The following is a 24,617-nucleotide window of genomic DNA, read 5'->3' as shown; positions in this document are numbered from 1 at the left end:
GTCTATGTACTCGGCAGAGTCGGCACCATGCGCATGTGACCACGCATTTGGAAATAGTGACTTGACATTGAATAGCAGGCATATGCATACTAATTAATAAAGTTACTTTAAAGGCGCATCTTGGGTGTTTCTACTAGCCTATTTCTATAGAGAGCACCACAACTAACCCCGTTTTCACCCAGCATCAACTGCTTGAGCGACATGAACATGTCATTCAAAGCATCGCTTCGCGATGTATCCTCCTAATGACTCGTGCGTGTAGCCAAAATCAAGACTTGGAACTTTCCTGGTTCATCGGACCGACAATAGACTGACCCTGTTCTCCACCTCCCATGTCCCAAAACTCCCCAAGCGAGTCGTGGGTAAGAAAACCAAAGTCAAATGGCTGTCCCCCATCCGAATTCTCGGTAGACGGTGCTGGCACGGGATTCTCAGATAGAGAGGCAATCAACGTTCCTGGAGAAGGGGCAGCTTCAGCATTGGTCAGAGGGATCTGCAGACTATCCCCATTCCTTTCCGTCGGTTGATCGCTCGCTGATTGCAAAGATGAGAATATATCATCTGCATTAGAGCCGGTGCCAACTCCCAACGACGACAGAAAATTGGTGTCTTCCTTGTTCAGCTTTCCTGAGGCTTCACTTGGTCCCTCGATGGGCGAAAACAGTCCTTCAACGACATCGTTGTCATTGGAGATGGTCTCTTGAGTATCGCCGAACAAATCCGTCATCGCCATGTCCATAGTATCCATCCCCTCCATGTCGAGCTCGATGGGCTTGTCAGCAGAACTGCCTACATCCAGGTTCATGTTATTGGATGCGTCAGAATCGGGCAGAGTGAGGTCCATGTCAACGTGACTGGTGTCGGCAGAGGGTGCGAAGGCTGACATCAAGTCTGTATAATCCGTGGGGCGGGCAGAACGAGGTGCAAGTGTAACAGGTGAGTGAAGTCCACTCGAAAGAAACCCGGCCTCTTCCCCACTCAGACGCAATGACGTCGAGGAAAGATCGAGTTTAGGAGGGAGTGTTGGTCGATGTAGTGAAGATATTGAAATGACAGAGGGTCGCCTTCCTAGAGGTACAGAAGGCGATTGACTGGGATTTGAAGCAACATCATTAGGTTGTGTGGCCTCGGACGCTAGATCCTCCGTTGGAAGTGGACCTCGGCTGGAGGTAGGAGACATAGGTCCGTCCTTGATTTGAGCAGCTAGAGCTACTGCTTCTGCTTCCTTGATACGCAACTGTTCTTGTTGTAAATCCCGCTGTAAGATAGATATAGCCCGTAACTTTGATTTCATATAAGTATTGACTTTGATGTGCAAGGGTGTAACGCGACGCACCAAATGCGATTCGACTAATTCACAAAGTTGATCATAGAGCTCCAGTTCACGACCAAGGGATGCTGTAAGGGAAATAGGGGGAGCAGAAATATGTTTGCGGATATGACTGTAACCAATTTGCTCAAAGGATTCATCGCACGAAGAGGAAGGGCCACCTTACAGTCTCTGAGTGTCAGAATGAAATCGAAGAATTTGCCCAAATTTAACTGCAGCATTCTGGTATACTTGATAAGAAGACTGTATAGGGTCAGACAATCGGGAACGTGACACCTTGAGGCAGCCTTCTAGAGCATTCATTTCAGGTTCTAATATCGACATCTGAGGTGCAGGAAGTGGTGGAGGAGGCATGGCCTTCGCATCGAGTTCAGCCTTCATGAGAGCATTCTGAGGTATAGGCTTGGGAGCCATGATGATGGAGGTGGTGGTCCAAGTCGACTTTGCCGGCACGCACCACTTTCATGACACCCGACCAGCAAGTTGTAGAGGTACTCATATCCGATTCGTTTTGTTCATGATCTCTTATATTCCTTTCCCCCTCTCATAACAGCGCCGTATTCGACATGTTGCGTCGATACAAGTCTGTAACTTGACCCCCTTCCCGTTGCGCGATGCGTTCGCCTCGGCCCTTTCCAAACCTACAGAACATTCCCAGTTCGCTACTCATGGACATCTCCCGGACGATCTGGACGCAACTTTATCTCGAAAACGCGGCCGTCGAATATCATCCAATTCAACCACAACACTTCGAAGTCTCCATTCGGACGAAGGGAGGAGCGTTAGGGATACCAGCCCGTCCGACACCAAAGCAAGGAAGAGAACCACTAGTTCTACCTCTGGAAATCGTCAAACTGCAGTCAGATCACAAAGGGCACGCACGACTTCCATAAGCTCCGTGCATAACCTTTCTGCATCTTCTTTCCCTGACCCTTACTCCCATGAGCCCTCCAAAGCATTACCCTCGACGTCATCGGATAACTCTCAATTAGGACTCGAAAGAGTACTCAGGGATCGTCTAGTCGAAACATTTCTGGCGATATATGTACCCCTTGGGTTGGAAAACGCTGAAGCTGAACCTCCAGAATGGACCAACACACACACACCCTCCACGTCTCAGCAATCTTTTCCCTCGCCTCATATGCCATCACATAAGGCTCCCGTACGAAGATTAGAAACCAACTCAAAAGAATCCCAGTTCCCCTCTACTCCCGATAGGTCGCCTTCAATTTCACGCCGCGAATCCTTAAGTGGAACGCTGAAGTCTCGCACGCTTTCCAACACTCGCTCAGGAAATGCACAGCACAAACGCGCATCGTCTATTCATAGTCCAATACCACCTTCGAGACGTCAGGGACCTAGTACGAGTCGTGTCACGGACAGTTCTACCATTCCTGATTACATGTCGTCAATCCACCGGCCATCCACCAACCCTTCTTTCTGTGTTGATCCTCGATCTGAGTTCGCGCCTGGAACCGATCTTAGCCAGCATGTCTTCAAAGTTGAACTATGGGCGAAAACTGGTACTGGGGTTGATGACCGCGACAATTTGTGTATAGTAAACGGGAAAGGGAAAGAAAAGGAGATATCGCGAACGGTGGATAACGAATGGCAAATTTTAGAACACTGGACAGTTGATCTGTCGGATCTGCATCCCCTTTCCGAAGACGTGAGTCTTATCTACATTTCGTCCTCCCTCTCAAACTGATCAATAAGTAATGGCGTCAGCCTAATGATACCTTACATCTTCCTTCCAATACACTTATTCTCGGCCTACATTCACCTGCAAAAAGGTTCTACGTTGCTCCCCATAATCTCATCCGAACTCGCACACCATCTCCTTCTGGATATGCCTCAGATCCAGAAACTAACGCTCGCAAGGTTAAGGAGGTATGCGATTCCTCTCCCGAATTAGCGCTACCCAGCAGGAGAATCCGTCGTGGTGCACGGCAGCACTCGGAAGACACTGCCGTCAAAACCTCTTCCTGGCAGGACCTATTTAAGTAAGTGCCTTCATGGTGGTTATGACTCGCGATTCCTGAACTTCCTCTTGTTCTCAGGCTTGTTTCACTCCAGACATGTATAGCTGATACTGAGGCCTCCTTTACGACTATCGCTGAGGGAGTAAATACCTCGATTATGGAGAATTCTATCTCAATGTTGGTCAGTAAACATTGTTTCTACGACTTGTGTCACTCGAGCTCATTCCCTATCAAGAGGCGAGAACTATCGCAGAGAGAATCACAAATGACGGAGTTGAAGGTGAACTATATCACTGTTAGCCAAAGCTCACAGAAGAGTAAGTTCCTCTTGTCAAGTTATGTCTATGTTCAATGAATTCTTCCAGTACGAGACGACATGCGTGTTCGACATGAACAATTGAAACACCGGCGAGAGATGCTTCTTCTCGCCAGAACACAAGAAGATGAACTCACCAAGGACAGCGAAGAAACCAAGGAGGAGGTTGTCGATGAACGGTCAGATTCCTTTGGCTTTTTTTTCAACGACTTACCTCAATATCGAATTTACAGTTCCCGCTACAACTCTCTTCGAACGGTTTTTAGACCTGCGCGGGCAGTACTGATATCGACGCTCGCCTCGATCTTTCCTATCGAACTTTTCTCTCCTCCTGACCTTCTTTACACTATATTGGACGTACCCCTTCCAATACCGCTGTCCGCCACGGACCCGGCTCCACCGTCCTTTTTGCCTAATCACAAAGGTATCAACGAAGAGACCGTTGCTACGGCATTGGGATACGCCGCTTTGCTCGTTCACCTCCTAGCCACTTACCTAGGGAAAGGTCTCGTTTATCCCGTCACTTACATAGGCTCTCGGAGTTTGATTCGCGATGGCATCTCTGCCATGGTTGGACCTCGGATGTTTGTGCCTTCCATACGGTCGCTAGTCTATTCTGACAGAATGTTACCCAGGTTCCCTCTCTTCTCCAAAGGTGTCGACGCGTATCGTTACGAATATGGCGTCTTCCTACTCAACAAAGACATCGAGCTTGTGAGTTGTTGTCATTTTCCAAACATACCCAGGCCTAAATTTGTTGTTAGATAATGGCGGATTTTGACCTGCGTGCTATAGACATACGACATACACTTCCGAACCTCAAAAACCTTCTCCTTACGCTCACAGACGGCGCGAGCGTCCCTGCCGCGTAAGCAATCTTATGTATCCCATGTTGTAATGATTTGCCTCAACGTTACCTTGGTCCCCAGCCCGCCTCGTTCGCGTCTCTCGCCCGTAGCATGTTTGACCGAGCAGGAGTTCACGACTTCGTCGTCCGACGTTGATGAAGAAGCAGAAGAACCATCGTCACCGGCACCCACAGTGACCAACAATACGACGCCTAAAGCGAATTCGCATCTCGACCTTCCGTCAAGCGAGTTGAATAATATTACCACGACGAACCACGTACCGGCAGCGGGCGGCAGTACGTCCCCTACCACTCATCATACCTCGTTAGAGTCCTTGGATACCGCGAAGAAATCATCCTCGCGTTTCCTTGGATTGTCCTCGCCTTTGGCGGGATTCCTGCGTGCACGATACCCATCCTCACTTCTACCAACGACACCAGCAGCTAAGGATGGTATGAATACGGGAGATACTAACACGGTCAACGTGGAATCTGAACCGACGTCTACTCCGAGTGATGGGAATACAAGTGCAGAAGGTGGTCACAGCAACGGCGACATGAACGGAGAAATTTTCGATAGACGTGCAATACGTGGTGATACGCAGAGCGTAGAGGGTGTGGATCACGTCCGGGAAAGTAAATCGACAATCGGGAATGGACATCTCGATACCGACTCGGTCGAAAAACATCATCCAGACCGGGGCCCAACGCACACCCCTCCCAGGATCGCTCATGTCAGCGAGTAAACTGGTGGGCGGATGAGTTCGTATTCTTATTCCTCAAGTACGACTCCAGTTCAGACACGCAGTGACTTTCCTGTGAGGCCTTCGTTGAGGTTATAGCGGCGGTCGTGAGATATTTGTACGGATTTATTGATGATGTATGTAATTATGAGTTTGCCTGCCCATTCATGGAATATCACTTCGTCATACGTTATTTGTGCTTTTCAATTCTGATCCCTCGCGCGCGAAAAGAAAGCAGGTACTTGGAGGTGAGAAAGACGCGTAAAAAATTCTGGCCAACCGAATGTGTCCTTTCGTAATGTGGCAACGAAACATGTGCACGGCCTTATAAGCGGCACCCTTCGCGACAATGGTGCAGCTCATTATTATTGCTGAGTTCACGTCTGGTGCTGCTTTGTTCCATGCTGCAACTACTTTCTGCTTGAGGGCTGCAAAATGATTGTTCTTCGCCTGTCAGTACTAGGTATGTATCTATTTTGAAGAAGAGACTAGAAGTGTTATGAAAAAAGATATGAATGATCTTCTGCGGCTTTGGATGGGATCAAACGTATACATATAAGTCTAAACAGGCCGAGGGGTCCCACTGGTCCCACCCACAGACTGGCGGAGTTGACTCAGGGTCCTTGTGAGGACAAAGCCTTCAACCTGAATGCCGTAATAAAGTATTTTGTTTGGGTCTGGTCTCGCCCATTGGTGTGGGAGGGAGTAGGGTCGGATCCACATCTCAATACGACGGTATCCGGATTCGAGGCTGGTAGGCCTGTAAGAGCTGTCGTGCACGGCAAGAGCGTTTCTCGTAAAACTTACTGCTAAGTAGCGGTGATGAGCTCTCCGCCGCTGTGGTACTATTTTTTTTTTCAAGATGGGCGTCTGGAAGGACCCTGACACTGACCGGAGTTTGAAATATATAATATTTGAAGGAACGTGCCGGGAATTTCGTTGGAATTTTGAGTCAGGGTCCTGAAATCTATCGTGCTCAGTGACCAGCATATAATACACTACGCTCAAGAATCCTTCTTCATTCTCTCCTACTTCTTCACCGAATCTGGAGTTCTAAAAGGGTCGGTGGCTCTTGTTCTCTTACTACCATCATCTCTCAACCTCGTTTCTTTCAGCCCGTCTGCCGCTTTTGTACCAACATCCATCTAGAGAGGCTCAGAATTGGATTTGAGGTTTGTGCAACCCTTCTCATCGCTCTATCGCCTGCCTTCATCGCTTTTCCAGTTCTCAAGATCACACTGTGCTTCTAAACTTTATTTCATATCTTTGCTGCTCGTTCACTTCGCTTTCTGTCGTTCACCGCTGGACTCCTCTTTTTCCCTACGTACAAAATGAACAACAATATGGAAAATACTACTTCACCTACGGATAATACCTCCTCCCCTTCTGACGAGCGAAAGCAGAGCCCTCCTGCTTTCCTGGATCTAGCCGACTCCGTAGGCATTCCTCACTTATTCCCATCTTTGCTTTACTGACTGCGAGGTTTTTTTTTTCAACACAGGCTGCGAGGCTGGGGAGTAATATGTCGGATATCTCTGCAGTGAGTTGTGGTGTGAGTCTGGCATGGTATACATTCCTCACGACTTGCTACTTCAGCGCGTCGAGCTCAAACGCCTTGAACACGAACGGCAACGCCTCCTTCAGCGTAAAATGTTTGAAGACCAGATGCGTGCTCTTGAGCAACAACAGGCTCAAGAACTCCTCAGCATACCTTTCGACCCCTCTTCACCCGGTAGTGCTACCGGTGTTCAACACCTGGCAGTGTCGGCTCCTACCACTCCTCCCCGTTTGAACATTCCCCTTCAAGGACCTCACTTGGCTGCCAAACATGGCCACAACCAGTTTGTTGACGTTGACACTCTTTCCAAAGCCGTAGGTTCTGTAGACAAACGCAAGTCTGTTGCCTACGCTCCTTCCGTCAATCTTTCTCCGGACTTGGCTTCCGGTCATCCCATCAACAATTCGGCGTTCTCTCGTTCGGCTGCCAAAAGTATGCCTGCAAGCCGTCGTACATCCGCCAGTAGTAATGATGAGGAACTCGCTGGTCATCTGCAAGGTTTGGCACTCGGAGAAGGCCATCGGTCCCGGGGCGCCTCTCCAGCACCGATTTCTGTCACGGCTTCAATATTGAATAAACGTCATCCCGATGATGAAGGAGCTCGTTACGCTAGCACTTACAATGCTGGCATGATGTTGGATGAGCAGCTGGATCAGGAGATGCATAGTAAGCATGCTTCTTCACCTTCTTTGTATCGTACATTTTGATGCAAACCTTCTTAACTCAGATGCCATGCGGCATCTCCCGACCTCTGACGAAGATAAGTATTCAAACTCGTACGGGAATAAGGTATATGTTTACCTTTGGAATCTCCAAGTTTTGAGTATTAATGTGTGTAAAATATAGGTTTCCACCTCTTCGGCTGCCCTAGACCTGGCCCACCTCAGTCAGAAATCTCCTCGTGGTTCCTTTGCTGGTAGTCCTCTCGAAGCGCGCGACAAGTCTTCTGAGTGGCAATTCAATCGCGGACCTGATAACTTGGCTCCCAGGTCAGAGAGACGGAGCGTGACGAACCCGAGTTTGAATCTGTCTAATGACCTTCACGGCAATAAACTGGGTGGCACCGTTTCGGCATCCTCTACCCCTCTTGTTGCTCAACATCCTCAGGGCCACCCGCATATTCCAACCCCATCATCTAGACGCGGTTCTCCACCGAATCTTCTTGAGGGACTCAATGCTACCACGCGGTCCGTTCCTGCGACTCCTCTCGGCATTTCAGCCAATCCATCGCATCTTCTGAGAACACCCGGCACTCCGCTCACGGAAACGCAAATTCTCAATGGTCGTTTGTCGGCCACCCACGGTCTGGGTGATAGCCCAGTGAATCCTACGGATTTACAAGCTTCTCTCTCTCGCGTAGTTGCTAATCGATATGAGAATGGTTCTCTCGGTTACACCGGTGGATTAGATGATGCAGTGCGTTCGTTTCCGTTGCTACCGGTTTCCGTTGCTGACCAGCCAATATAGCAATACAACCTCGATGCTGGCTACGGACTTAGTAGCCCGCACGAGAATGGTCGCTTCAATTCGTATGGCTTCGAGAGCAATGGTCGGGGCAATCCAGCGTCTGGTACCACTAGCGGTTCAACAGCTCTTTACCATCATAACGGTTCCCGTTATGGACTTGGTCTGCCCGGGCGTTCACCCTCCGGCGTTGACAGCAAGATGAATGGCTTGCACGGACCAAAGCATAAACGAGGTGATATGGATCGTGAGTAAAAATGACTCACTGCTGTTTGAATCCTCATCACTTTACCAGTCAATCGCTTCGCTGGGACACGTCTAGAGGACCTCCAGGGTGAAATTCCTGCATTGTGTAAGGACCAACATGGATGCCGCTACCTTCAAAAGAAATTAGAAGAAGGTGCACCCGAGCACCGAGATATGATTTTCCGTGAAACATTTGGTCATTTTGCGGACCTCATGACCGGTAAATTTTGACTTGATATCCGTGTCTGCACTTACTAACCATTACTCCAGATCCTTTCGGCAACTACTTGTGCCAAAAACTCCTGGAGTATTCAACGGATGATCAACGGAACGTTATCTGCGAGTCTGTAGCGCAAGATCTGGTCAACATTTCACTCAACATGCATGGAACTCGTGCTGTGCAGAAAATGATCGACTTCTTGTCCACTCGAAGACAGGTGAGTATAAGTTTCAAACTTCTCCCATTATCACACTTACGGTCGCGACGCAGGCTGATGTTAGATACAATGCTCAGATTCATTCTATCATTGTCGCTCTAAGCCTACATGTGGTGGTGCTCATCAAGGACCTCAACGGGAACCATGTCATCCAAAAATGTTTAAACAAGTTGACGCCCGAAGATAACCAGGTAAGTTTAGTTGATGAATGGAGTGTGACCTACTGACACTTGGGATTGTAGTTCATTTATAACGCCGTTGCCGCAAACTGCGTCGAGGTTGCGACCCACCGTCATGGATGCTGTGTCCTCCAACGCTGCATTGATCATGCTTCTGACCATCAGAGAATTCAGCTGGTCAACGAGATCACGTTCAATGCACTCACGTTGGTTCAAGACCCATATGGTAACTACGTATGTCTCCACCTCCTTCCGTCTGTCGTACAAGTCCACTGTCTGATGCGTCCTTTAGGTCGTCCAATATATTCTCGATCTTAACGATAATCGGTTCAGCGACGCCGTGATCCGTCAATTCACCGGCAACGTCTGTGCTCTCTCGGTTCAAAAATTTAGTTCAAACGTCATCGAAAAGGCATGCTGTTCTTCCCACGCCTTCTGAAGGTTGTCCTGACATCTTCAATAGTGCATCCGTGTTGCTGAGCATAACACTCGCAAGATACTGATTGAGGAGCTACTCAACCGCACCCGCCTCGAGAAACTTCTCCGCGACTCGTACGGGAACTACTGTGTTCAGACTGCCTTGGATTACGCTGAACCCTCTCAACGTGCCATGCTCGTCGAAGGGATCCGCCCTGTCCTTCCTCTGATTCGCAACACGCCTTATGGCAAGCGAATCCAGAATAAGCTTCAACGAGAGCATCTTGACCAGTTTGGTGGATACAACAACCAACAACAGGCGTTGGTCAATATGTCTTTGGGCAACCAAGGTCTGAGCTCCGGACGTCATTTGCAAGGAAACTCGGTTGCAGACGTGTATAGTGGTCAGAGTAGCTTGTACTCTCTTCAAAATGCCGGCACCTATGGAACCCCTTTGTCGCAACTCCACAGCTTACAACCCCAGTCCATTGATAACTACGTCCTTCAAGGAAGCTCTAGCCACAGTCAGAACGGATTTACTGGAAATGCACCTTTCGGGGGTGTCAACCACTTTAGTGGTGCTGCTCTTCACAACGCCCTTGGGGATCCTTACCAGAGGTCGGCCTTTGGCTACGGCATGTGATTGAGCTGGTTCACGAAAGCAGTTGATCCTTCCTCTCTCTCTCTTTCTCTCTCTCTTTAAACCCGATACCAAGCATAAATGCAATAACCTCGATCTACATTACTCGAAGCCTTTCCAATTCTTCTTTTTTTGACTTGCTGTTCCCACTGTCTTCCCACTGCCTGAACCCTTTACCCCCCCTTTTGCTTCCTTTTCAAATCCATCTTGGGCGACTTCTTGTCAAACACACCTATATCATCTATCATACCAACCCGCAACTGTATTTTGCCCCGCACCTGCATATTTTCATTCTGTTTCGTATTCTTGCGCTTTCCTTGTTTGAACATTCTCTTATATTTTGGCCACTACCACCTCATGTGTACAGGTTCCCCCTCACTCATACTATCGGTTGTCTGTCTAATAGTTCCATTTGCAGTACTATTGCCTGTCATTTGTAGTTATTGCTCCCCCTCCAGCTGTATAAAGTCGTTACTTATATTTAGAAACCTTGTCAATCGGATGCTTTCTTATGTTTAGACTTTTCATCTTTATCGCGCTACACCTACAGGACCGCAGATACTTACAATCCTCAGCAATAGTATTAGTGAGGCTATCTTTCCGCAACGAGGCGCGCTTTACTTGCGAGTCCGTCCACTGAGTGCTTTCTTGCACGATTTGATTGTGCGATAGGTGACACACCTCAATCATGGTGAGAAGCATGGTGTTTACATTTCATGGTAGTGATTGCGCAAATGAAATATGGAGAGAAACATGCGCTATCGAGTTGAAAGGCGTATCCTAAAGGAGACCACATGTAGAGCTGAAACGGAAGCAGAGTCGAGGAACAGCCATCCAGCAAGGAATAAATTCACCGGTTCTGAAGAATAAAAGTCAGTACAGCAAAAGCACAACCCAATTCGTTTACCTTGACGAAACCGATGGCAGCAGACTTCTCGCGGAAACACTGACGGCAGAGATCAAGACCATATTTGCGGATAAGCCCGGCCTGGTGGGCACAGAGACGACTGAAGATCCGAGTTTTAGAAAGGGCTGGGAGCGATGACCACTAAATAAGACGCACCATTGACGGCTGCCTTTACCGAATTTTCTAGGACGAGAGAACCAAACGGCGTCGTGGGTCATTTTTGAGAGATCTTGAGAAGGCTGAAGAACGAAATAGTGAGTTGAAGGGACGCGATTTTCGAGGTAGCAGCGATTGCTTGCCTTGCGTTTCGAGCTTTTCGTTGGCGGTCTTCAGTAAATTATTTGCGGGTGAAGGGAGGACAACGCTGATGTAATACTGTACAGTTTACCAAGCAGAGTTCAATCTCCGCCCTACATACCCGAAACCGGCTGCTCATCGACATCGACCTCGACGACCAGACAGTGCCTTTGACTTCAACTTCAGCATATATTCCATACAGTGTTGTGGCGTTATTGTACGCTTGAATGGGTTGAAGCAATCTTTTACAATCGAACTTTCTCAAGTTTATCTGTTTCTTTAAAAGGATTGGAAGAGTGACCCGGGGAGTCTTTTGTGAAGCCAGGTTCCCTCCGTATCGAAATTCTCCAAGTCTGTAAACGTCTGGAAGAATCGCTAGAACGGCCAGAGATCCAACCTCTTATTGTTATCTTGACCACCACTTGATCAGAATTTGGATGTCCCGATTCAGCGAAAACAATAAGAAAGTTGACCGTCTATGCCATTGCCACCAATTCTAATAACATAATTAATGCACCTCGACAATTGACAATAGAAGACCATTTCCCCCTACTTTTCGTTCATGTTCCTCTTCGTCGCCCCCTTCGTCTTACTCCTCGTTTTGGCGCTGATCTGGGCAGTCAAATTCTTTCTCATACAACCCGTCTTTGATCCTCTCCGCAATTTACCAGGACCCGAGGCCTCCTTGTTCACATCTCATGCAGTTAATGTGGTAGAGTGGGTCTTGGGTGAATATCCGCTTTTGATGCTGCTGACGCTAGTTACCAAGTCCGCAAAGGAGCGTCATATATAATCGCAAATATCGAGAGGACTATGGGAAGACGTTCAAGGTCCACGGTTTCGGAGGAGTGAGCAGTTATCGACCTTGGAGGCCTCCACACTCAAACTGTGTTTTCAGTATGACCTCCGTCTAATGTCGTTCGATGTCCGAACCATCACCTACATCCTAAATTCACCCACATATGAGAAACCCAAGATCAGTCGCGGGTTGCTGGCCACTTTCTTAGGACGGGGTATCTTTACTATGGAAGGTGCAGAACATGCGTTTCAGGTAAGCAATATTCGGCCTAAACCCTGAACTTTATTCAAGCTCGGTTCGTTTTAGCGTAAAATCATCGCACCAGCATTCGCAACACAATCAATCAAGGAGCTGATGCCAATCTTCTTTCACGAGGCCCAGAGTTTGCGTGACAAGTGGGAAGAATTGGTTCTACCTTCCAAAAGCACGTCGGATGCCCCGGGACACACGTTGCTAGATGTTTCTCACTGGGCAGCACGGTCCACCTTTGACTGTTTTGGGCTCGCTTGTTTAGATTATAATTTCCGTGCTGTACAAGGAGAGACCGGGGAGTTATATACCGCCTTCCGGACAGTATTCGATTTGGTCAACGAAAAGAAGGTGTTGCGACTCGTATTCCCGATTTTAGATCGAATTTGGGTGAGCTTTTCCCGTTGTTATGTCGATCTACACACTCCTCATCTTTGTCTCTTAGCCGGACCGCATCGCGCGCGAAATCAAGAAACATTTGGCAGTTATTTACAGGACTGGCCAGGAGGTTGTGGATCGCAAGAGGGAAGAGATCCAAGATGAGAAATATAAATCGAAGGATTTTCTCAGCCTCTTGAGTAATTGAACAAAATATTCGTTCTTTTTGCAACTCAACTGACGTTACCTCGATAGTCAAATCCAATCTCTCCACCGATTCCAACAAACGCCTCACGGATTCTGACCTCCTCGACCAAATAACAGCTTTCCTTTTCGCCGGTTCAGACTCCACCGGACTTTCCATCTCCTTTTGCCTTCTCTATCTAGCCGAACACCCTGAATACCAAACCCGACTACGAGACGAGATCGCCAGTGCTACAACGAACCATGACATCGCTGCAGGGGACTATCCACCAATAGATTCCTACCCGTTCCTAAACGCCGTCGTCAGAGAGACACTCCGTCTCTACCCATCAGTCCATTCTACCATTCGTGTCGCAACAAAGGACGATGTCATCCCTGTATCCCACCCTGTTGTCATGCAAGATGGAACAGTTATACCCGCCGGAGGGAGTTTCCCGATTCGTAAAGGAAGTGCGATACATATACCCATTGAAGGATTGAATTATTCGCAAGATATATGGGGACCTGGTTCCCTTAAGTTCCGGTAAGCCTCCACTCTTGTATTCATCTCTTCAATGCATTTACACCAGTCAGTCCCGAACGATGGATGTCTGACACAGAATCACCATCATTCCCTGGCCTCTCCAATGTTATGACATTTTCTCTCGGTGGTCATGCCTGTCCTGGATGGAGATTTGCTCTTGCAGAAATGAAGGTCTTCCTCATAATTGTACTCCCCCGTTTCCGTTTCCTGCCTGTTGAAAATCAGGTCATCAGGAGATTCAACGGAATCCTGACTCGTCCGTTCGTCAAAGGTCGAGCAAAGGAAGGCTTCCAGCTGCCTCTCAGGTTGGAAAGACTGGAATCATGAAAGGTTCATATGTATTTGTGTTTTTTATTATATCCCGTGAATATATGCTGAATCTATGTACAATACAAGTCATGCTCACTCGGTATGTGACTTGTCAGACAGGGTCCGGTAAATAATCCATGCCGTACGTGCATCCAATCCCAATCCCGAATAGGTCCAAGAAAAGCTCATTGATAGCCTGACTGAAAAGTCAATTCTTTCATTTCCGCAAAGTTGCGCCCTTCATTGCCATGGCAATGAACTCGATGTCGGGATCAGAGCCCACGTCGAAGGGACTGCAACCCCCTGCAGATATCGACGTCGAGACATCACAAAACAATTCCACCAACTCAACCTGGTCGTCGTCTGATACTGGGGTATCGTTGCGACAGGTGAAGCTCGGGGTTTTTTGCCGAATAATCGACGACGGAGAATCTGTCGATGAGTTAAACAAAGAGGCGTGTATCAACTGCTTGAATCCTGTACCTCGGGGTTTTCCAGCTGCCATACGACTACTCTTGGACACTGGCATTTCAGGTGCCTTCTTGGGTCGCTCTTTGTGCAAAGGTGTCAGGATACCCCGCTTGGGATCATCCTGTCGGCCACATTTGCCACAACCTATGTGCGCACTGTCAGTTAATGGTCTAAAAGGCTTCTGGAAAATGGCATACGAGACTCGTCAGACTTGATAGACTTGCTGAACCGACCGTAACTTTGAGATACATTATCAGAACCCTACCATTTTCCGGAGTGCTGAGAACGTACATGAGATCACAATCCGCACATTCTAGGAACAACGCCATATCAAAGGAAGTGTATCATGAGAATGTATCAACTGAACTCACTCCATCGGTATGGATGGTTGATCTCATAATCATGCGTGGTCTAAGGAATTATTAGGCTCACCCAGACTGGCCTGGAACTTCCAGGACTCACCGAAACCGTTATGTCAGGCCTTGCTTTCGTAACTCGACTGGCCCTTGATGAACAAGAAACGATGTTAGCTACCATAGCATAATCGAACCGAGGACAAACACACCAGGTTTTGAAAAGTGGCCCATGGTTTTCTTTCATGTTACCGTCTATGATCCAGCAAGCTAGATGACACATCTCGTGCGCCAGTGTCTTGCGTATCCTTTCTGTTGGACAGATTATATAAGGGGGAGATCTTCCAGTTCGAGTTATTATACTTCACCTTCACAATCAAGGATCTTCGGGGCAAGTTCGATCTGACTAAATCCAACCCCGTTTCGATTTCTACAGCAAATACCGGTGGCGTTAGTACTGATAACAAGCGCATAAAAAAACCAACTTGTTCCATTTAGCCTTCCCAGCAGTCGTGCATAGCTTCTTGTTCCAAATGAGTTGGGTTTGTTTAGGCAGTCCGTTCTCAAACACTGCTGTATTCATTTCATGAAAGAATGCTTGTGCGTAGTCAATAAGCCCAGCCAGCCGTGCCTCTTCCTCAGCCTTTTTGGACACGCGTAGTTTTCGCTTGGAAGGGGAGCTTTGGGTGGAAGTACCAGCCGCGGGTGTAGTGGAGCCGATAGCTGTGCTAGAGGCTTTTCCGCCTTTCTTCTTAGTAGGAGTAGCAGGGTTTGAGATGCTACCCTCGAGAGCAGCGGTATTGAGCTGAGGAAGTAAACTTGGGACACGCATTGGCTTTCTTGGGCTTCGAGGTTCATCACTGTCCGGGGTTGAATAAGAGGCCGTAAGAGTGAAAGCATCGGACTCACTAAACTATAATTGCCTCGTCGATGCTTGACGGACCAAAGACATCATCCGTACTCTCTTCATCATCCTGGTAAAGTGAAAGCGGTGGTACTACGATCACCTCAGCAGAATTTGCAGAATTTGCCCCGGACTCCTTTGTCTTGTTCTTTCCTTTTACCTGCACAGAGAGCTCGCCTTCGGACTCCGACGAGCTTTCCACAATGCGTCTGGATTTCGCGATTGACTTTGTCCTTGGGGTCTTTTTTGCGAGAGGTGAATTCTTCACGGGTCTGCATGAGCACATGGCGGAAGTATCAGATACAGTGAGCCGAGTCGGAGACTTATGACATTGAAGCTCTTCTCACACTTCCTCATCCTCGTCAGAGGATATAACGATGACCTCTTTCGGCTTTTGAGGGATCCTCAAAGGAGCTTCGATGCGGACCCTAAATAGAAAGATACACAAGAGTTCAACAGTGGCAGGAGAACTATCTCGAGACACACCTTTCCTCTTCGCTATCTGGAACAACCTCTATGCTCTTCGTCGAGCTAATGGGGGTGCCACTCCCTGACTTCGGGAACACAGACTTGTTGGGGAAATTGAAACTGGTCCTATTCAACATAGGTCCAAGATGCAAGAAGGAAAAGGTCTTATCCACACTGCCCAGCCCAGCAGGATTAAGACTCTTCAGTATGCTCGAAAGAGGGAGAGAAAGAACGTGGGGAAAAGTTGAAAATGCTTCCGCCATCAAACTATAGACGCGATGGAACCAGTTTCGCCACGTGATCGCGTCACTTTCACTTTATCGCACACATTTACATTCAAGAGTTCTAGCAATATTACAGTCTTCAGCTCACAACGACTTACTCAAAATGTCCTCTACAGCCTTTTGGACGGATGCAACGTTAAACTTCGACTCGTCCACTTCAGCTTCAGTACATTTCACCCCGAGTGCCTGCGGAAATCATGAGGAAACATTATAACGGTTGCAAAGAACACACGTACAGCGAGCTTCCGAACATCAACATGGACTTTCGTCTTCTTGAGGTATATAAGGTCGGTGATGAACGCGGAAACCGGATACTGGGTCCAGGCATTTCCTATCCCAAAAGCTTGAGGTTCGTAAGTATCGTTTAGGGTCCGTGCGATTGCTCTGTGAAGTGGAACGAAGGTGAGCTCGTGGTTGGGCACGACGATCAGCATAGACTGACAGAACATAGTCAACTGCCGTATATCCCTCAGTTTCTCTGTCATTCTCTGTGTTCACTTCGTACAACTTGAGCTCTTCCGTGTGCACAGAGTTAAAAACATGCTCACAGAGTAACACCTTCGTCTTCAACGACCTCGAACGGGCGATGGCGGATCCCACGCCTCGTAAGGCAAGACATGGAATGATGCTGACGACCCTTGAACATCGCCCATTGACAAATATCGAGAAGCTGACCTAGTCCATAATGACCCACAAGAATATACCAGCATATCGACCACTCCAAGGGTCGAGATATATTCCGGATTGGGCGATGGATGAATCTCCATGCCATAGGCATTAATATATAATAGACCTCAACCCTCCTCAGTTCGGGCCTTGAACAGGGTCACAAAACTCACGAGAAATCCTCGAGTGTAATGGTTCATATGAGTCCTTTTCCGCGTTATCGTTCTCCTTACTGCCATGCTCGAACATGACGTTGCCCTGTCGTTGGGATACACCGTCTATTGGTGACCATTCGTCATATTGACCCACAGAATCAATGATAGGTGGCGTCAAGGTGGCGGGTTGTTTGCGGACCGGATGAGAAATTTCGCACTGAAAGTATGCTTGTCGAACAGGACCTGAGAGCTGATATGGTGGGACAGCTTACCTGTCCAACAAGTCTTTCGTCGTTTTCCTAACCAGGATTGAATTACGAAAATGCGAGAGCGGAAATGGCTCACCAGTTCAACAGCGATAGTGACTGTGTGGTTGGTGATGATGACAGGAAGGATATTCGCTCCGCTATTCGTTATTGACGAGAATAAGAATATGGCTGAGGGCAGAGAGCGGAAGAAGCCTTGAGCAGCAGCGAGGAAATAGTTTCCGATGCTTTTGATACATGCAGTTTGAGCATTCTTATTTTGGAGACAGTACAGAGAACCGACCTTCCGTTCAGAAAATTGAAGTTCTTGTGTGCACGTTTCAGTATCTCGCTTTCAAAATATACGAGAAATCCTGAATCAAGAGTTTGACATACGACCCAGAAAGGAGGTTACATAGAACCCACCTCGAATGGTTTCCTTACGGTCTGTCGGAATTCCGTGCCAGAGATGACTCTTCCCCTCTACGATATCCCTCCATTCCTCTCTAGCTTGCTTTTCCGTGTAATTCGTCGGAAGACGGTACGCCAAAAGGGTTCTAATAGCATCCAGAGATGATGATGGAGGCGCAGAAGGAATGAGACGGATAAGACGAGAGCGTATATCACCTGAACATCGATCCAGTTTTATCAGCGTATTTTCTAACCACTTTCGACTCACCAATAGAAGGCCCTCCAAGGACACGAATGATCTCTGACGATGACCCCCCATCGTCAGAAACGGGCAGAACGAAGAACGCGTTCTCACTGTCAAACGCAGTACAGATAGCATTGCCCCCCGTTCCACCGGAAATCACGATAAACGTGTTCTTGCTCTTCCCTGAAAGTCTGTCTTCATCCCGTATTTCACTGGAGTCGGGTAGAACGCGTGTATTTGGCTTCAGAAGCGTTGGTTGTGACGATGATGTTTGAATTGGAAGATCGAAAACAGATGAAGTAGGACTTGATAGAGGATCTGGTCGCTGTACTTGCAGGGTAGCCATTATATGGGTAGAGGGATTACTCCATGTCGTCTGTTATAAGCTGAAAATGACGAGGCAGATACGTGGACTCGCGGAAGAGAAGCGCTACTGATTTTGTCAGCCTCAATTTACAGTAACGAGAGCTGACACGACTGAAACGTAGAGTCGTCGTCACGATGGTGTGAGCGCGTCCTCGGTCTCGGTGATGACTCCCACAGCCTCTTTCTTTTGCAAATACCTCCATCACGGTCTCTAATGTCCGATTTCGCTGCGCTTCCAGGATTCTACAAGCTGCTGTTTCTCTATCTCGAGCCCGGTCAGCATGTCCGAATATTGATGCTATCTTGTTCATGCATTAATCATTACATCTCGATTTTCAGCCTCGACAGCAATTCCCGGCTTAATGATACTCATCTATCCAGGGTCTACATGGTTCCATCATCAGCTAATCCCAAGTTCAACCGATCCCCTGCCGAAAGGATTCTTGGATGACCGGACAAACATGGCTATCTGGCAGTTAGCTGGATGTGAGTTCGTTTCTCGTATGTCAACTCAGGGCTGAGTTTGGGGAACCTTTTAGGCTATTTCCTTCTCGGAATGATCTCTTCCTTTGTTTTCAGAGCAGTTCGCAGCGCACTCAAACACGATTCCAAGAGTCAAGAACGTGTTGTTGGTTCATTACTCCTCCCTTTGGCAATTGCGGATGTTAGTCCTCCCCTGCATAAACCTTGCTGACGTTCGATGTCTAATCCCTTCCTAGGTCATCCAGTCTGTGTTCTTCTAACTTAACACTAATCCATAGAAACTGATTGAACCAATTTCTAGCATTTCGTCCAGCTTTATTGGTTTACCTCCAGATCTTCGATTGAACGTCCAAGAATGGAACGGGACTACACACGGGAATATTACAATCACCACGTTCTTGTTCATTGCGAGGTATTGAACTGACATTTTCAATTCCCGTGTTTAAATCAGAACTCAACTGATTTCTGGCTAGGGTGGCGTGGTTCCTTGGGATAGGACGACCGCGATATTATTTTGGTCAAAACTCTACTGCAGTCAAAAAAGTCCAATGAAGGACCCTGGACTTCGTTGTTTGATTCATAGGTTCTAAATCTATCACTCGAATACTACTTTGTCTCACAATTCACGTGCGCTGCGACGTAAACGCAATTCCCGGCCGAAATACAACCAACAACGCTTTCACTTTATCTTTCAAAGCCCAAAAAGAAACAAAAAGCACAACGACAGAGTAAACGAGCAACGTTACACCGTGTGTGAGAAATGTGTTAGGAGCCAAATAACCGCAAGTAACCTATACCGATAGCGAATCGACCAAAGTTTACGCTCATGGCGTTTCTACGAGATGATAGGAATGCATCCAATAAAATAAGACCGCCCTTTTAAGAGAAGAGAAAGATATTAGGCTTGTGCGAGTTGAGGTCCTCGAACCTGCGACCGCCTTGAAGTAAGTACGGGTTGCGTTTTCTTGTCTATAATCCTCACGAATCGTTTGATGTGACAAAGTTTAGAAGACCGGCGAGCACACTGAGAAGGCCGCCACTGTTCTGGAACTCGCCAACCTACGATAGATTAGGTTGATTCACTTCGACAACGTCGATCATGAAACATAGCTGACCATCTGGACCTGATTGCGACATTGGCGGTAACCACCGCTATTGCATTGACCTCTGTCGTCACTGTCACCGTATCCCGGGGGGGGCGTAGGGGCCGTGGGAGGGGGGAACGGCTTTGTGAGTGCGAGCGAACGTAGTGAGCGAAGGATTTGGAGATGCAGAAGCTGGTAGTTGAACTGAGGTGTTCGACTGAAGAATGGAGGATCAAACCCTCATCCTTTATACCCAAATCGGTGGTCTGTCGCAACGAAAGTGAGCACCTCTCTTTAGATTCCCTTCAAGAGCCGGGAAGGCCCGGAGTGCGGAAACCGCGTGTCCCGATGCGACTACGTACTCTGCCACGGACGAGAGTTGACTCGGTCATTGACCAGGAAGAACGAGACCCCACAAGCAAGATGCCAATACTCCGACTCACGAACGATGTCAACCAGATTGTAGAATCAGAAGTCGTCCCGAATATACCAACAATAGAGTGCTCGAAGGTGCTTACGCGGAATAATATGAGAGCTGGATGAACCAAGTTCCGCAACGTTCTGCCTGTCGCTGCAGGTGCGGGTGTTTAGTATCGATGATCCCCCAACGGAAAGGTATTTTCTTCTCCCGGGGTAGTCGAAACATGTACTTGGGAATCAGTGCGAGAGCCGCAGCCGAACCTGGACTTTCATGGTCAGTTTGATGCGGAGTGGCTCCATTGTCTCTTTCCTTTGATTCTGGGAGAGCTTGGTTGAATCTGCGTCGAATAGTAGTTCCGTTCGGGTCCCACTCGCCCCGAGTCAAATTTCCGCGCTTTCTCTAGTCGTTCTTGTCAACTACCGTCGATCACGGTAGGAATCAGAAGCTTTGTCGGAAAGCGACTGAGACGAAACTGGGTAGTCGAATTCCAAAACTCACCTACATTCTGAGCCGCGCCCCCAGGCCGACAGGTTCCATGATAACGGTCCATGCAATGGCAGATGGCGGTGGCACGACTAATCATTCCCAGAATCTCGAATCACAGCACTTACAAGCATTTATTACATTCCACCCTAGAAGCAGGAATAATAGCAAGCAATGACTAACTAGTTAAAGATCATGATATAGATATGAAAAAGAACGTATGGCTGATGTGTCGAAGGTGAACTAACGAGCGTCCAATGCGAAAAGAGATCCATAATCGTCTGGAACTTTCTATCGACCGTTGTAGGGTCTCTCATCCACCCAAGTAGAGTACGTTGTGATAGGGGGATGAGAAATTTGAGGAACTTGCGGAGGTTGCCTGCTCGGTTCGTTCAGAAAAAAGTTCGTCAAGAAACTCCCCTGAACCAAATGACTCACATGGAGGGATACGGTCCATACATATCACTGCCCAACCTCTGATGGGCCAGTGTCGGGACGACCACGGGCTCAGAATAGACTTGCCTATTACCACCCAAACGACACAGACCTACAAGAACGAGTCATCACGTTGGCTCCGATAATGCGGTACAACCGAAAAACAAACGTACATCTCAGTAAGAGTATCACCAGAAGTATCAACAAAATGCCAGCGACGACAGTGACTGGGATAGCAATCTGCAGGTTTTGCGTATACCATGCCTAGCGAGTCGTGAATATATCGCTCAGCACCGCCGAGACAGTATCGGCATACCTTGGCGGTATCGAAAAGATTACCGGCTTGACACGTCCCAGAGGCACAGCTTCCTCCATAACCTGATCTTCATGAGTACGAGGAAGAACCTAGCTGAAAATTAACACTCACCGCAAGGTGAACCATCTATGAGCAACGATGACAGTAGAACACAAGAGTTGGATTTGCTGGGATCTTCACATGATATCCGGCAGGTGCCGTCGCCGCGATTCTGACATCCAGTTGTGAGACCCATAGGCCCACCGGCCGACTTGCATTGGGCTAGAAAACATAAGGATTTCAAAAACTGTGAAGAACTAGAATATTTATGACTGAGCTCTTACCCGACAGTGAGGTACATTGACCACTGGCGCAAGCGAGGCCATCGGAACCGCATGATTGACCTATGGACAAATGAAACCATTAATCCCTACATCATCACATAATCGACATACCATTCGGCTTTGTCACGTCTTTAGGACATGCACCCGAATTTCCAGGACACGTCTCCGCGACATCACACCGGTCGTCCTTCGAAGGACGACACACCTGGTTCTTGGGCGCGAACGTACACTGATTTGTACAACAAGGGCTGTTCGAAGGATCACAAACCGCTTCGTTCTTGAACTTACACGTGTTGACATCACAACACGTCGAATTGTTTCCAGCTCCTGGGTCACAGTCCTCGCCATCTTCTACGATACCGTTCCCACACATCTTGAGGGTGAAGGTCGTCCGTGTGGCAACGCCCGGATCATCGAGACAGCTCGTATTTGTTTGACCACCGGCTCCACCTTTCATCAACGAGCCTAGATGACCGGTTAGTCAAATAGAATCGTTAGCACAGAACACACTTACAAACGTTACCAATAGTACACGGCGAAAACGTCTTCTCTCCAGTCTGGGCAACAGGACTCATGATAAACTTGGCCTTGGCACTACAATTAGTATTGGAAGCCAAAGGGCAACAGCTCCCGTTGTTAGATTCACAACCATCCGCACAGTCGTGTATCGCGCCAAAGTTGTGTCCAATCTCGTGCGCCACAACTTGCCACTCCGTTATTCCGGCGGTAGAAACCCCCGTGCCAGAGACAACGTTGCCGGGGGTTCCTCCAGCAGTTTGTTGGCATAGCGTGGCGAGCCAGGCGATACCGACTTCTGACCCAGTAGGGCAACCGCTCATGAGATGCCAGAGGCCGATTCCATCATTCCCCTTATCACCTCGCCATTGCGAGAAGATTGAAAGCCTGTTATCAAGTTCCGCGCCGTTGCAATCGACGTTCCAGGGCAAATTAGAATCCGCTTGCGCCGGGCAACTGAGGGAGGAAATTGGTAAACATGACAAATAGAAGAAACAGAACTCACTCGGGATTCTGTACTTGAAGTTCGACAATCCCAAGACTGACCTTGAAGGTGGTCTATAGGTAAAGGTTGTTTTTGTTGTTGATCAACAAAAAAATGCACCAGGATGTGAGAAGAAAAGTACCTTGTACAATGAACTAGCCATATTCCAATCATTCAGAATCTTCTGTGTGGCGTTTTCCTTGGTCCCGTATTTTTTGACATATTCGCAGTCGGCTGCGACTCCCATGTATAACTGGACAATGTTAAAGGCGAGTACATAGAGAGAAATTCAAACGGGCTGACTATTTTCTGTGAGGTAGGGCATCCGTCAGTCTTGCCTATGCTCCCCACGAAGCTGCCGATGAGAAATTAGCACGGACGGGCGGTAAATCAACATTATTCAGCTCACTTTGTGGACATACCACCTCCGGCAGCGTCACCACCGGTATCTCTTCTGGCCAGCGAAAAGTTACTCAATGAATCCATTCCGAACGGAGAGTTGAGGAAGTCAAGACCTGACCAATTGCTCGAGGACACAGGACTCTGCAATGCCTGGTTCACAGATGGGTCCACGTTCCACTGCAATCCATCATGTCCACATGTTTGAGGTTTGACCTTTACACCCGTGTGGAGAGCTTCTTCCTCTGGGGACATCAGATCGGATTCGCGCCAAATTACCAGAACTTCATCCAGCTCTCCCACTACACCGTTGTTGATCCCAATTTCGGCATCCAGTTTTCCTTTGGTTTTCAAGTAGTTGTCCTTGGTCATAACGTGATAGATATCTCCTCGTGCGCTGAATGCACCCTCGAAGACGGGTGAACCATCGGGGACAGAATCATCCCCCTGATGCCAGACCATCATCCTTGCCCAACCAAGTTCACCTTCGCGGTTGCCATGATAAACAAGACCTGCCGCATCTTCACGCATACGGGACTTGGAGTGAGATTCATGGATGACTTCACCGAGATAGGCTTTGACGGATTCACGCTGCAAAGGTTGGGATTGTGGTTGTCCGTCGGGGGAGAAGTAAGTAATACGTGCAGCAGGGTGGATGAGATGATCGTTAGGGCGGAGATGAAGGTAGAATATCTCGTCGAAAGCTGATAGGACCAATCTAAATGAATCATTGTGATGTAGAATAGTTGTTCGTGCGTTCTGTAGGTGACGTGATTCAAGATGTAGTGTTTTTGTTCGTGGAAGGATTTCGATAGAGAGCGTAGAAGGATGTGCTAGTCTCTTGAGCGGTCTATTGGCCTGGCTATGAGCTTGACCACAAACAAAGAGATTATTCCACGAAACGAGTACTAGTTTAAGGTGCACTTGCCTGTAGTAGGACCCGAAAACATAAATACTGCGACGACCAGCGCATGCAACGACACAGAAAACACCTGGGAGAACTTCATTCTAGAAGGGAAAGGGAGGAGAAGAAGACCACGGCACCGCCTACAAGAGGTTCAGCAACTGTACAAGGAGAACAATAAGCGACGGACCTGTGGCAGAATTATTGGACGTTAAGGTGGTCTCTGGATAGGAAACCCGCCCTCAAGTTGAAGGAGCTGAAACTACAGTTTCCAAGCCCACTGCCAGCACTCGCTTACGTAAGTTTTCCGGTGTTGTGGATCTCTATAACATAGCCCCAGCACTCGATTCTAAGTACTTACTGTAACGTGTGTGTT

General features: G+C 48.0%; 9 protein-coding genes across 10 annotated transcripts; 4 read left to right on the top strand and 5 right to left on the bottom strand.

Annotated features, from left to right (window-relative positions):
* Nucleotides 1-18: 18 nt before the first annotated feature.
* Nucleotides 19-1,771, bottom strand: E1B28_009816 (uncharacterized protein). Its single transcript, XM_043154737.1, has 4 exons — nt 1,607-1,771; nt 1,497-1,552; nt 1,337-1,442; nt 19-1,282 (listed from the first exon to the last, which is right to left on the bottom strand). The coding sequence occupies exons 1-4, from the start codon at nt 1,742-1,744 to the stop codon at nt 269-271; spliced, it is 1,314 nt and encodes a 437-aa protein (XP_043007194.1). The 5' UTR covers nt 1,745-1,771; the 3' UTR covers nt 19-268.
* E1B28_009815 (uncharacterized protein) lies at nt 1,772-5,403 on the top strand. The gene is made up of 10 exons (XM_043154736.1): nt 1,772-1,821; nt 1,884-2,999; nt 3,059-3,333; nt 3,391-3,493; nt 3,548-3,629; nt 3,678-3,807; nt 3,862-4,212; nt 4,264-4,342; nt 4,393-4,496; nt 4,558-5,403. The coding sequence occupies exons 1-10, from the start codon at nt 1,795-1,797 to the stop codon at nt 5,219-5,221; spliced, it is 2,931 nt and encodes a 976-aa protein (XP_043007193.1). The 5' UTR covers nt 1,772-1,794; the 3' UTR covers nt 5,222-5,403.
* Nucleotides 5,404-6,169: 766 nt separating this feature from the next.
* On the top strand, nt 6,170-10,763 carry E1B28_009814 (uncharacterized protein). The gene is made up of 14 exons (XM_043154735.1): nt 6,170-6,279; nt 6,334-6,390; nt 6,443-6,654; nt 6,720-6,758; nt 6,815-7,442; nt 7,504-7,565; nt 7,623-8,192; nt 8,244-8,487; nt 8,536-8,706; nt 8,757-8,923; nt 8,977-9,114; nt 9,166-9,336; nt 9,395-9,514; nt 9,566-10,763. Exons 3-14 carry the CDS (start codon nt 6,550-6,552, stop codon nt 10,160-10,162), a joined length of 3,012 nt encoding a protein of 1,003 aa, XP_043007192.1. The 5' UTR covers nt 6,170-6,279; nt 6,334-6,390; nt 6,443-6,549; the 3' UTR covers nt 10,163-10,763.
* A 61-nt stretch (nt 10,764-10,824) lies between these two features.
* On the bottom strand, nt 10,825-11,452 carry RPS29 (40S ribosomal protein S29). The gene is made up of 3 exons (XM_043154734.1): nt 11,223-11,452; nt 11,067-11,166; nt 10,825-11,018 (listed from the first exon to the last, which is right to left on the bottom strand). Exons 1-3 carry the CDS (start codon nt 11,282-11,284, stop codon nt 11,010-11,012), a joined length of 171 nt encoding a protein of 56 aa, XP_043007191.1. The 5' UTR covers nt 11,285-11,452; the 3' UTR covers nt 10,825-11,009.
* Nucleotides 11,453-11,814: 362 nt separating this feature from the next.
* E1B28_009812 (uncharacterized protein) lies at nt 11,815-14,065 on the top strand. Its single transcript, XM_043154733.1, has 9 exons — nt 11,815-12,080; nt 12,133-12,211; nt 12,262-12,414; nt 12,469-12,801; nt 12,857-12,989; nt 13,045-13,516; nt 13,567-13,854; nt 13,913-13,967; nt 14,034-14,065. The coding sequence occupies exons 1-7, from the start codon at nt 11,926-11,928 to the stop codon at nt 13,841-13,843; spliced, it is 1,602 nt and encodes a 533-aa protein (XP_043007190.1). The 5' UTR covers nt 11,815-11,925; the 3' UTR covers nt 13,844-13,854; nt 13,913-13,967; nt 14,034-14,065.
* E1B28_009811 (uncharacterized protein) lies at nt 14,043-16,284 on the bottom strand (the record flags this gene model as incomplete). Its single annotated transcript, XM_043154732.1, has 12 exons — nt 14,043-14,257; nt 14,309-14,440; nt 14,494-14,534; nt 14,588-14,609; nt 14,668-14,707; nt 14,759-14,801; nt 14,862-14,961; nt 15,018-15,079; nt 15,135-15,509; nt 15,559-15,825; nt 15,901-15,981; nt 16,040-16,284. The coding sequence occupies 12 exons, from the start codon at nt 16,282-16,284 to the stop codon at nt 14,043-14,045; spliced, it is 1,623 nt and encodes a 540-aa protein (XP_043007189.1).
* Nucleotides 16,285-16,341: 57 nt separating this feature from the next.
* On the bottom strand, nt 16,342-18,547 carry E1B28_009810 (uncharacterized protein). 2 transcript variants are annotated; one of them, XM_043154730.1, is made up of 11 exons: nt 18,051-18,547; nt 17,798-17,998; nt 17,676-17,745; nt 17,472-17,619; nt 17,399-17,425; nt 17,145-17,343; nt 16,981-17,098; nt 16,854-16,933; nt 16,748-16,802; nt 16,542-16,689; nt 16,342-16,491 (listed from the first exon to the last, which is right to left on the bottom strand). In XM_043154730.1, exons 1-11 carry the CDS (start codon nt 18,370-18,372, stop codon nt 16,390-16,392), a joined length of 1,470 nt encoding a protein of 489 aa, XP_043007187.1. In that variant the 5' UTR covers nt 18,373-18,547; the 3' UTR covers nt 16,342-16,389. The 2 variants fall into 2 exon arrangements, with proteins under 2 accessions (XP_043007187.1, XP_043007188.1); XM_043154731.1 differs by having other exon boundaries at nt 17,798-18,547.
* A 3-nt stretch (nt 18,548-18,550) lies between these two features.
* On the top strand, nt 18,551-19,544 carry E1B28_009809 (uncharacterized protein). The gene is made up of 6 exons (XM_043154729.1): nt 18,551-18,667; nt 18,732-18,878; nt 18,932-19,056; nt 19,112-19,119; nt 19,177-19,287; nt 19,349-19,544. The coding sequence occupies exons 1-6, from the start codon at nt 18,607-18,609 to the stop codon at nt 19,425-19,427; spliced, it is 531 nt and encodes a 176-aa protein (XP_043007186.1). The 5' UTR covers nt 18,551-18,606; the 3' UTR covers nt 19,428-19,544.
* A 1,398-nt stretch (nt 19,545-20,942) lies between these two features.
* E1B28_009808 (uncharacterized protein) lies at nt 20,943-24,529 on the bottom strand. Its single transcript, XM_043154728.1, has 14 exons — nt 24,432-24,529; nt 24,266-24,384; nt 23,348-24,206; nt 23,242-23,293; nt 23,081-23,191; nt 22,960-23,012; nt 22,453-22,910; nt 22,050-22,403; nt 21,939-21,998; nt 21,727-21,876; nt 21,616-21,677; nt 21,473-21,563; nt 21,303-21,411; nt 20,943-21,243 (listed from the first exon to the last, which is right to left on the bottom strand). Exons 2-14 carry the CDS (start codon nt 24,342-24,344, stop codon nt 21,156-21,158), a joined length of 2,526 nt encoding a protein of 841 aa, XP_043007185.1. The 5' UTR covers nt 24,345-24,384; nt 24,432-24,529; the 3' UTR covers nt 20,943-21,155.
* Between the last annotated feature and the right edge of the window lie 88 nt (nt 24,530-24,617).

This window comes from Marasmius oreades, chromosome 6 (genome assembly GCF_018924745.1).
Source record: "Marasmius oreades isolate 03SP1 chromosome 6, whole genome shotgun sequence".
Lineage (NCBI taxonomy): Eukaryota > Fungi > Basidiomycota > Agaricomycetes > Agaricales > Marasmiaceae > Marasmius > Marasmius oreades.
The sequence above is the reverse complement of the archived record's forward strand: the minus strand, read 5'-3'. Positions and strand labels throughout refer to the sequence as shown.